The sequence below is a fragment of the Metopolophium dirhodum genome, chromosome 1 (assembly GCF_019925205.1).
Source record: "Metopolophium dirhodum isolate CAU chromosome 1, ASM1992520v1, whole genome shotgun sequence".
Taxonomy (NCBI): domain Eukaryota; kingdom Metazoa; phylum Arthropoda; class Insecta; order Hemiptera; family Aphididae; genus Metopolophium; species Metopolophium dirhodum.
The window spans coordinates 47,468,465-47,480,942 of record NC_083560.1 but is presented as its reverse complement, the minus strand read 5'-3'; the positions used below and the strand labels follow the sequence as shown (position 1 = coordinate 47,480,942).

The window sequence follows — 12,478 nt, the reverse complement described above, 5'->3', positions numbered from 1 at the left end:
ACCTATAACCGTCATTCCGAATGACCAATATCGGTTTTTCAGAAAAATATTATTGTAGTAGTAATGGTATTGTAGCACATCGGTTCTCAACCTTTGTGTGTTGGTGACCGAAAATATTTACCCAATTTTTCATGCGACCTTTTTGAAAATAATGTTCAATGTGAGGCTACCCACTCTTCCTTGCTCCGTAATTGTTTTCAATTACCACGACTAAAAAAAAAAAACCATTACTCTTCATCTATTTATTTTATTCATATTGACATTTAATATATTATTACTTAAAATAATAACAAGTCATTATTAATTGCATTATATTGTTTTATTACATATCAACGTTTTATTTTTTGGTTAGGTTATTCAAAATTATTCGCGACCATAATATTATGGTTGAGAAACACACCGATATACAATTAATATGTAGTATGAAGCCAATGAAGGTACCTATATTAGCTGTATTATAGTATATGACTATATGAGATACTATCGTCTATTATATAATGCAAGTATAGGTACTGTCTATGATTTAATGTAATGATAATAACGCCTGAACTTTAGGGGTGTATTTAAGTGCCCTCTCCCCCAATATTGGTTGTATTTATATGAGTAATTTTTCAATGCATATTAGTTTTTGGTTGGTGCCCTCCTCCTCCCGTGCATGGTGTGTTAGTGTTGGTGTATAATTGTTCAAATAACTTGATAATACTTTAATAATATGTAAATAAAATTTTATTTAAACAGGGGCACGCGCAGTGGCGTGTTGTGAAACTCGGTGGCCCTAGGGCCTATATGAGGTGGATGCCCATTTAAACACAGACATTAAATTATCAAATGGTGATGCTAGAAAGAGTCTGATGGTATACAAGCTAATTAAAATAAAAAAATTATCATAATAATAATTGCTTTACTGCTTATAAATTCATTTAAAACGCTAATGGCCACTGTCGTTGAAGCGGAAATTTAATTGTGTAAATTTCAAGATCAATAAAAAAAAAAAAAATTCATTTAAGGCAAAGAACATAATATTATTTTAATAGCTTATTAAAAATAATAAACTTTTCGTTTGACTGATAAAAATAATTTCTAGTTGGTGGTTTTTTTTTTATGTACTACCTATATGGCCTCTTAACTTTGATGTACCTGGACCTGAAATATCAAAAATACTACACACTTAATATTTGATACATCCAAGGTCGTGGGGGATGGTTAATATTTTAAAATAAATGCACCTTTAATTATACGTTATCATGAGGTTTTTTTCAGCAAATACACCATGAAACCATTCTTGGTCGATAATTTTATCATGTTTCCTAGAATTGCTGTATTTTGCATTAATCCGTGATATAACTGAACTGAATGGATTATATTTTGCCAATGGTGACATGTTAATTTCCCGTATAGACAATCATACTCTCGATCAATTTTTTTATAGCGTCAGAGAAAAGTGATGACCACCCAGATGTTTTAAGAATATTATATAATAATTAATAAGAGATTAATTACAATTATTATTATTTATGCGTGCAATTGCATTTTTAAGAACAGTTATACATTAACACTATAAGTGGAAATATTCAATTACATATTACTACTACCGCTAAACTAATGCAAGATTATTTCACATTAATTTTTTTTAGTTTTTCGATTTCAGTGTATAATTTTTAGATTTTGAGCGGAGCGATGAACACATTGATTTTTCAATAATGTGTGTTTTTTTCTTTTTTTTACTGTCGTCACGGTTTGGGGTAGTAAAACTGTCTAAGTTCGTGCATTCGGGAGATCAAATTTTCAAATTTTGAATAGTGTTCAAAAGCGCCGGGAAAAACAACATAACAATTAAGGAAAAAACGAGAATTTTTACCCAAAATTGGTTTTTGACAAAGTCAATTTTGGTTTTCGATGTAACTTTAAAACAAATTAACATAATGTATACATGAAACTTTCACTGGTTATTTATATTTGCATTTTCTATACACGAAAAATTTTAAAAAATTTTGATTTGTTTTGAACTGCTTAGGAACATTTTCAGTTACCAAATTATTAGTCTTTTTTTCCATGAATCTCAATAAAACTTTATTTGTTGGGTAAAAAAGCTTGAAAATTTAATACAAGGCTCCTACTATATTGTTACAATGATATTTGAAAAATATTAAAAATCCCTAGTCACAGGTTTTTTTATAAGCATTTAAAGTTCAAATCTTGACAAAATACGGAAAAAACACGAAAATCAGCAAATAATTTTGAGTTGATAATTCATAAAAATTTTTCTTTTTAAATCTAAGATTTTTAAATTTAATAATCATTTAGTAGTTAAAAATTTATAAAATGTTCAACTTTTATATCTAAAGATTGAAAATTTAAAACAAGGTTTCACGTCAATAGGTTTTATACTTATATCATTTAATTCAAATTTAACACCATCCATTTTAGTGACCCACTTGTAACCTACTGTACAACAGAGCGACACCCACTTTTTATCTATGCCTTTACTTAAACTTGGTCGATAATAAATGAAAATTTCAAAGATAATAGGTACCTATAGTTGTCGGTCAGTAAAACTCGGTGGTTTGTTTAATACTTCCAACATTGAGTGTTATTATGTTACAGCACATTTTAGAAATTCAAACTGCACTGCACTATAGACGTGGACTGCACTGACTCTGTCCTCGGAAACACACTATGCCTGTCGGGGAGGGTCCGGGTCTGAACACTCCGCTGGGCAAGTACAGGTTAGGTCATGTATACAAATATATTGACACACATTACATATTATATTATATTTGCGGGCCGTATAATACGCGATGGATATAATTTTTCTTTTCTAAAAAAATGGTCCAGCGCACTTAAGTTTTTATAATATCAGCTATATTATTCACTTTTGGCCTGTGCATCGGACTGCAGTTAAGCTCACACCTTCCACGATTTATCAGCGCAAAACTATATATATACGCAATGTATGATATCGCCGTACACGGGTAGGTAGATATTGATATGGAGTGGTATACTCATATATATTATTATGTTATGTTATAAAATTGAAGTTTTGCTCATGACAATAATAATATTATATTATAATATAATATACTATTTGGCGTCCTTGACCGTCGCAGAGAGTCACTATGATGATAATATTATAAGTATAAAAAAAATAAAATCGGTACACGGAAAACGAAGCCGCCCGAAACGTGTTGGGTAGGTTTACCGCGTGCGGCAGCAGTGGCTATTGCGCATTTTCTGATAATCTAACACCGTGTCGTGCGCGCGCGCTTCTCTCCCGCGTGAGCTACTTCCGAGAAACTGGTCACGTCCGGACCGGGTTGCCCGTCGGCGGCGGTGGCGGCGGCGGCGACGGTGCTTCTATAAAGTCACCGGACATCCATTCACGACCATTCATTGCACTGCTCATCGTCGGGGACCGCGGCCGGGCACAAACACACACTACACCGTTCCACGCAGAACGAACACCGCGCGCACACACGTGTGTACACATATTGCATTGCTCACACTTCACCGCCGTTTGCCTGTCCGCCACGATGGTCAAGTACGCAGCAGCAGCAGCGCTGGTGCTGGCGGTTACCGTCGCCGCGGCTGTCGCAGCCGAACAGACGGCAGCGCCGTCCGCTGAACAGCAGCCACCGCAGCAGAACGGCGACGTGTCCTGGACCGAAGTGATCGCGTGCTACAGGAAGCCGCAAGCGGCCATCGGGTGCCTGGAGTCGCGCATGAGCCGCGCCATGGTGTCGATGCGCGACACGGCCGTCGGACTGGCCCACAGCGACCCGGACGCCGCGGCCGAGGACGTGGCCGGCGTCGGCGATCTGGTCCAACAGATCGGCGAGTTCATCACGTACGGCATGTCCAGTTACTTCCGCGGCGGCAGCAGCGACGAAGACGAAACCGCGGCACAGTCCGCCGGCGGGTCGCCCGTCAACGCGCCGAAAGACCTCGACGAAGGTGAGTTACTCTCTCCCGTATGATTATTGTTTATTATTATTATTATCATCATTATCGTACACATCTACTCGTCACTGCGCGCGCACCGTTTGCCGAATAATGTCGTTTTGCCATCACGACACTCGTGAGCCGAACTCCGTAATAATGTTCCGTCGAACCGTTTTGCCCGACAGTAATTTTTCCGAGTTTTGTTCGCTCGTCCCGCAACAGGTGCCGATCACATGCGATGTAACACTATATTATCGCGTATCAGTCGTTTCCATAATATATAGGCAGTAGGATATTGAGCTTTGCACAGGTATCGGATAATATATCGTTTGCAACGATCTCGTAATATTTTCATGATAATAACTATTGGCGTTGAACTGCGCGGTTTGAGTTATATAACTTTCCGACCGGCGTTCAACACATCACCGACGACCGCATACTTACACCGAACCTATAGACATTATATGATTACATTACATTATATTATTACAATGATTTTGTTGTTATCCAACCCGCACTCAATTTGGTGGCCAGTTTGTAAAAGGATTGTTTTAGGCACAAACTGGACATGAATCGTAACGTCGTGAGTTTACCGACCAAACAGAACATTTATACATTACTACATTATGATCAGACATCACGCCGACGTCGATTAACACCTGTACCCTTTTCATTAATACCCCCCCCCCTCTCTCTCTCGTTCGTTCGCTCAAATATGCAAATGGCACAGACGTCTGTTTCATCGGTTTTGGATTAACAAGTGGGTTTTTATCGATTCGAAACTATATTCTACTCGCGGATAATCTGTGGTACATATTTTCATTACGAAATATTTAGTTATCGACGACGGTAATACAAAATACTTTCTTCGTGCATACATTATATCTTTTTCTAAAACACTCAAAACACTATAAGAACTATATATATATATATATATATATATGCATATAAGTTTAGAGTTTAATTTCAGTGAACATAATAATTATTGCCCATTTACTATTGCAATGATATTGTCTTATTCGGACGGTCGGCGTATTGTGTTGTACTATACGCATAATATGTCTTTTAAACATCGACGACATCGATCGTCTAACAATATAACAACGTGTATAAACGAACAACTCTTTTTTACTACCTACAATACTACTGTACCACGGGAAGGTACATGATTTACGACTTTAACAATATCTGCGCTATTTTTTTCCATTACACTGCATTATATACAACAGCTATTAAAAGTTACTGTTGACTAAACGATAATAGTAAATATTATATTATTTACGTACCTTTCATTATGTGTGTGTGTGTGTATGGCAAATACAATTGTTCATTCCGACTGTGGCGCCACGTGAAATAGTATTTCATTATTAGATATCGTATTTACAAACTATCGCTTGCACGTAGACAAAACTGATTGTAGCGGGAAATATTTTATTTATTTTTTTTTTCGAACCAAATTAATGACATTAGGCGAAATTGGACATTCACGATCCAGTTATCGTAAATGCAATTATGATGCATAGTTATACATGAGTGCATGACAATCTTACAATGTCATTAATTGCATGACATGCAGCTGTCAGAATAGAAAATATTAACTATTCAAAAACATATCATAATTGTGGTGCATTAAATGTAAGTGGGTATACCTAACCTTGTAAATACCAAGTTTGTTCATCGTAGAAAACATTTTTATCAAAAGCCAATTGATACGATTTCCGGACACAACATTAGCAAATCGCGGTTAGCCATTAATAAATTAAAATTTGAAATTGATGTCACATTTGGTGCAGTTATCCAAACACCTATCATAATAAAGTTTTGATATAGGAGTACGAACAATGTACGAACGCCAATCAAAAACAATTGTACGGCTAGAAATCGAGAGTAACAATTTTTAATCATGATCATTGTTTCTCCGCAAAGAATGATATAGAAAACTTATAATATACATTTTTCGACTCATCGGGCATCACCTACTTTGTATTGGTCTTCTTCCATTCATATCGCAACAAACTACTTAGAACCGAATAATACAAACGAACAAAATACACACAAGGCACAGAACGTATCAGTTGCTGTGAATCGCACATGTCACAATATAATATCGTTTCGACGACAGTGCATAGTCGTCGAAATGGGTATTATATTGATACACGTGGGAGTGACATTGATCGGACACACACGACCGAACAATACACGGTAAGATAATATTTTCAAATTAGCTCGTCACTCGCGAAACCCGTCTGAACGCAATTACCGATGGACGATTGAGTTTTCCAATTTCTGTTTGTTCGATGTTCGCCCGATGGGTTTTATTGAGATGTATTGGTTTTATCTCTGTAAAGTGAAAACATTCGGGTTTTGTACACTCGCCGGGGGGGGGGGGGGGGGGGAAATGTATGGTGGTGCCTCGTGTTTGAATAATCACACGAGCGATAATGGTCCACAAGGCCGCCGGAACACGGACGGGGCACCCGAGCACACATAAAATGCACACGACGACAATAATAATATTATAATATTGTGTTATGTACCTACCGCGGCCGCCGTCGCGATGACGATGCCTACCTACCTACTATGTACTTTCACCGCGGTTGTTGTTAACACCTCTTGGTAGTCTCGTGTTCGTATACGATTTCACGTGGAGATCCCATCGAAACACCTGAGTTGTTTACTGCGATTAAAAAGGCTAATAATGGCCATTATTACTTTTTAACCGCCTGTCCCGCCGCACAGCTGATTTCTCGGGAACAAGACGTGCCCAGCCCGGGTTGATATTCAAACGCCCGTTTTTCCGACGAATAATGACATTAACAATCGAGTAACGGTTGCATAATGTGGGTGCATAAACAGGTGTGCATTATTTCGTGGCGCTCTTTTTGAGTCCGGTCCCTACGGTGCGTTTCGGATTTTGAGCGAGTTACAAACTGCGTTCGCATCGGCCGTTTATTTGGCCGCTGGCCCGCATCACTGTCGCAGCAACGTCGTCGTCTTATAATTTTTTTTTTTCATTTCGTGGGTGGTCATTTTTTCGGAATTTACCACTAAACCAGTTTCTAAAAGTGTTACGGACGAGGATCAAATATAACACGCGAATGTTCGGAGAAATATTTGAGCCGAGGTGTCAAACCAGTTTGTCCGATCCGAAAAATAATACCTACGATAATTTATGTATATGTTTCACCGTCGCGGCTGTACACTTAAAATCGGAAACTAGCGGAGTCCGGTGCGTGTTAAACAGTTGCCGTATTTGTATTTAATTACACGACCAGAGAATCCGTGTGTCGTGAAAATTCCATCAATGTTATTAATAATATGTTTCTGATCTACCGACCACGGTACACGAACCGGATGTTTGTATGCTATAACGCGCCCGCCTAATTGTATATTATACAAAAAACTCAAAAAATCGAAAATGGCCCGGGAGAAAGTATAATAATATTACGGGCAGTATCTGCCCATTTTATTGAATTATAACGGATGAGGTGTCTATACTGGTATATGCATGTGATGACCGCGAGTTCTTAGTTTACCGTTCAAAGCTTCGACAACACGCAGTAATAATATTATATTCGATTAATAATAATAATAATAATAATATTAAATAGATCTGCATAAAACTCGTTTACAAGACAACCGGTCGTACCTACCTATATTATGCACTCCCAAGCACAATATTTGAAAAACCGTTAATGGTCTTAACGGGAATTATCAGCGATTTAATACCGCCGTAAAATTAGTTATGTGGATTAACAGTTAGTGCATCAACGAGTAATAGGATGATTATTATTTAAATAACGTTTCACACGTATAGAGCACGCATATAGCAGTGCGCGAAATGAAAACATGTATAATAACGTATTGTAAGACGTATTATCACATCTCGTGTAGGTAATTGGTACGTTGAGTATAAAATTATTACGCGCAGTAAAATATTATTTTTACCCGTAATACCTATTGTTACTCGTTTTTTTTTTTTTTTTGTCTTTTTATGTGTTTTACGAGTGTTTGATGTTGAATAATTTTGCTCAATGAAACCTATGTGACACGCTTAGAATAATTATTAAACATTACTATTGTAGGTACGCGAAACTTGATTTCATCGCGACGTGTTACAAAAAATGTTATTTTAAAATGCGTTTAACGCTTGTTAATTACAGAAAATCATTTAGAGCGTAAAATATAAAAGTGAATTGATCATATTAATTTGATTTCAACTTTTTGTTTAATATTTTCCATACACCTACTTTCATAGCACTCGTACGGTCACTACCGTGTGAAAATAACGAAAGCAAATCTAATAATCTAATATTGTAATATTAACGACCAGTTGAAAATCCGAATAGTTACAATAGGTGCGTTCTTAAAAATATTCTGATATGAGTTATTTAACTAGTACAACCTATACACATATTTTAACACTGGAAATTATCGTGTAAATTGTACTTTTTACCTGATACCTACCGAGTGCCGAGAATTTATAAACTTATATTAGTACCCTACTTCTATCACAAGGAAACAATAACGCTATGCGATTGAAACAAATGCCAACACGCGATACACAATCACTAACAAATCCTACATGATAATAAATAATCTAAGGGTTAAAAAAAATGATAACAACAAAACAGTGAGTGCACAAAAATTATAAGGGGACGTTACTTTGTTATTTTTTCGAAGTGCATCGAGCTTTACATGGGTAAATACATTTGAGTACATTTTAGTAGGTATAAAATAATAAATTACAAGAGAAATCGTGAACAATAAAACAGGCCCTGGAATGTACTTGGAAATTTTTTTTTTTTTTTTTAATAAAGCATAGAATGTGGACTGTCTCCTTTGCATAATCTCTCAAGTAAAAGTTTGCTGTCGGACTATATCGGTACCATTTAATGTTAAATTGTTTCAACCGGATTTTACCACACCGGTAACCAATTATTATAGCATCCAGTTTTAATTTTCCACTGTAAATCTCAAGTGTCTCTGAGATAAACAAGTTTTATACGAAAACATAATATACACTAAATAAGATTGTCGGATTTATTTTTGTTAAGCACTAGATATCTATATTTTTTATGTAATTCACCTTTTCTTTTCGATAAACTCTAAAAACGAGACGTATAGTGAAAGCTAAGGAATTTAAATTGAAAAACCATTATATGTATATAATACATATAAGTCATACATATATATAAAATTTGTATACATAAAAGATCAACTTCAAAATCTTTACAGGTACATATCAGTTTTTTCACTCGAAAAATGTGAATTTTATGTCTACGATGTTTAACTTTTAAAATCTATTCTTATCCATTTTATTATTACATCTGAAATCCATATAATCATTTAACGAAATACGTATTGGTAAAATGTACACAATTTATTTTAATTTATAACAAGTTATTCATTTAATCAACCATTTTTAAAACGACTGAAAGTATTTAAATTAGTAATTTAATAATTAATAATTTCACTTACGCGTATCTATTTAAATTGTCTATAATCACTAACTAATGAAGATAATCGATAATTTACATTCGTTAGTTCTTATGACAGCCATTATTAAATCGTTTTCAAAAAATAACAAATTTAAATCATATTTTCTTATTTAAATATTCAAATGTTGTTAAAATAAAAATCTAACACTTTGGTTTACTTATCCATTGGCAATTGGATAATTGCCGTGTGATTTTGCCGTTTTCGTACCTATACGTTTTCACTCACCCCATTGGACACTAGTCCGGTTTTGTACGCATATGTAGATAATTGGACACATGGACATGAAAGTTATAGTGATGTGCAAGGTTAATGCCACTGTCAAGGGTATAATTTCCATAAGCAAGCGATTATTTATACGAGCGTTTTTATTATACTTGATTATATGTAGGCCAACTAGGTTTAAATCAACATGTCTTCGACTTAGGAACCGGTTGTAAATAAAGATAGATTGAAATCGGCCGACAATAAATTAATTAAACTAGGTCACGTATCCGCCGCGCCGTATGAAAGCAGCCGTTTTTTTCGATCAACGACCCGAGCCCTCCACCAAGGCTGTCTTGTTTGTCTCGAATGTTTCCGTTTTCTGAGCATTCCAACCATTCCAGTTTTCTTATTCTATAATGTCATAGGTGCATACATACATTAAATAAACCGAACCCGGAGCGATTAAATGAATGCATTACAATTTATTGATTTAATTTTAGTGTTGATAAGAATATTATATGCTCAATTTAAACCTTTTTGCTTTCGTAGGAAGGGGACATCATAAGAAAAAGAAGATCCAAAAGGAAATCAAGAAATTCGTGTTGAAGGTTCTGTTCGGTATCTATCTGTTCAAGCAAAAGATCAAGATGATCATTATGACGATCCAATCGATACTGATGAGCAAGTTCTTGATTGTCGCAATGGTCTACGCCATTTCCAACACATTCAAGATCTGGTACGATATCAAGTGGAGCAAGCACGGTCACCACGACAAAGTCGTGTACTACGAGAATGCCCACCACCAACACCATTATGAGCCCCCAGAGCACGGCGAGTTCGACGACCATCACGACCATCATGGTTGGGGAAGCAGCGTCTGGGGCAGGAGTATTGTGGCCACCGAAGCTTCTGTAATGGAACCGCCCAGCGGCGGTGCACCCAGTTCTCAAGATGGCATCAGCCGCTATGTCAGACGCGTGTCCAGGACCGCACAGCCCCAGGCTGGAGCACAGGCCATGGCCTATGGAGGTCAAATCCCGAGTCAATAAACAGCCGCACTTTCCAATATTTCTATATTTCATACCCTAACCAAAACTAGAAAATATTAGGACTTTTTTTTTTTTATATATTTCCCACTGTTATAATATTATCTGTATACTATAAAGAGCGACGGGCGCAGTACGGTGCACAGTTGAAAATGCATTCGTCGGAGGCTAATTATTCAGAGGGATGTGCCGGTCGCGGGAATCGGCCGTCTCATAGACAAACTATCTATCGTCTGACGATATTATTATTATATAAATCAAAAGACGTTATGAGAAAACATTCTTATTCTATGGAAAGTAATTTTCCTGTAATTCCTAAACTAGGCCATAATATTATCATTAACTTGTATGCACTCCTTATTTATTATAATATATACTTTTATTTAATTAGGATCGTAATCGTCCTTAACAAAATAAAATTAGAATTATATATAGTTTGACAACTCATTAGTCTGGTCAGTTAGATTATATTTAATGATTAATTTGAAACTTATAGTATTAGTGTAAAAGACTTTTGTTTGTTTACTTAATTTAAACTGATATAATATTATTGCACTTAAATATTAATGTTAAAAAAGTTAGTTTGTCGTTTGTATGAAAATCATACATGCCACATACCTATACGCACATTTTTTACAAACGTGACATTTACGTGATAAAACCTGGCCTACGAAATTGCTCAATATTTTTGGATTCAATAACAATAGTTAAATGTCAATCGATGTATTAATTTGATTTATATATCATGAGGATGATACTAAAATGAAAATTATTATCCAGAATAGATATTACGCATTCATATTATATACTTATTGTATAATTATTTATTTATTTATTTATTTATTTATTTATTTATATTAATTTATTATATTTTTTTTTTACATTGTAAAATAAAAGTTTTCATCCGAATAGTTTGGTTTTACTACTACCTATTTACTTCAAATATATATTACGATTTACGAGGTACATTGGTATATTATAATATACGCATTTTATCAAGGCTGGGCAAGTTAATGATTTTTTTTAACTCAGTTAAGTTAAGTTAATATGCACCAATAACAAAAAGTTAAAAGTTAAAAGTTAATTTAACTCCAGGTTAACTCAGTTATAAGTTAAAAGTTAATACACACTTTTTGTTAACTTTTTTTTAAGTTAAAAAAAAGTTAATTTGTTTATACAACGCTAGCGTACTTAATTTTTTTCCAACCCAAAACTAAATTATAGGATATAGTGTTAATACTCCATACAGTATTTCCATATAAGTTAGATTCGAATGATATAAATTTTTAACTTTAAACAATTTACGATACATATTTTTTGACATGAAAACGAAATAGACTGAAATAGTGAAATATTATAAAATTAAAAAAAAATAAATTAACTTAACTTACTTCTTAAAATGAAAAATTAACTCGTTAATTTCACGTTAATTATAAGAAAGAAATTTAGTAAGTTAACAGTGAAGTTAATGAAAAGCCAAAAGTAACTAATTAAGTTAAAAAGTTAAAATAAAATTTACTTTTTAACTTAACTTTAACTTTTTAACTCGTTCATGCCCAGCCTTGCATTTTATACATTATATTGTATTCAATAACAGTTAGGAATGCTAATTAAGGGTTTACAAATATAGATACTATCTATCTATATCAATTCTGAATACCTAATCTGACCTATTGAGGTACTGGTATGTTGTGTGACCGTTGGACAAATATTCACACAGAGAGGTACTGAAAGAACTAAAACAAATTAAACTTAGGCGTGGAGCGAAAAAGCGATAAGTGAATTTG

General features: G+C 34.8%; 1 protein-coding gene across 1 annotated transcript; it reads left to right on the top strand.

The window, feature by feature from the left end:
- Window positions 1-3,373: 3,373 nt before the first annotated feature.
- LOC132934912 (uncharacterized) lies at window positions 3,374-11,600 on the top strand. Its single transcript, XM_061001331.1, has 2 exons — window positions 3,374-3,951; window positions 10,195-11,600. The coding sequence occupies exons 1-2, from the start codon at window positions 3,531-3,533 to the stop codon at window positions 10,692-10,694; spliced, it is 921 nt and encodes a 306-aa protein (XP_060857314.1). The 5' UTR covers window positions 3,374-3,530; the 3' UTR covers window positions 10,695-11,600.
- Window positions 11,601-12,478: the final 878 nt, after the last annotated feature.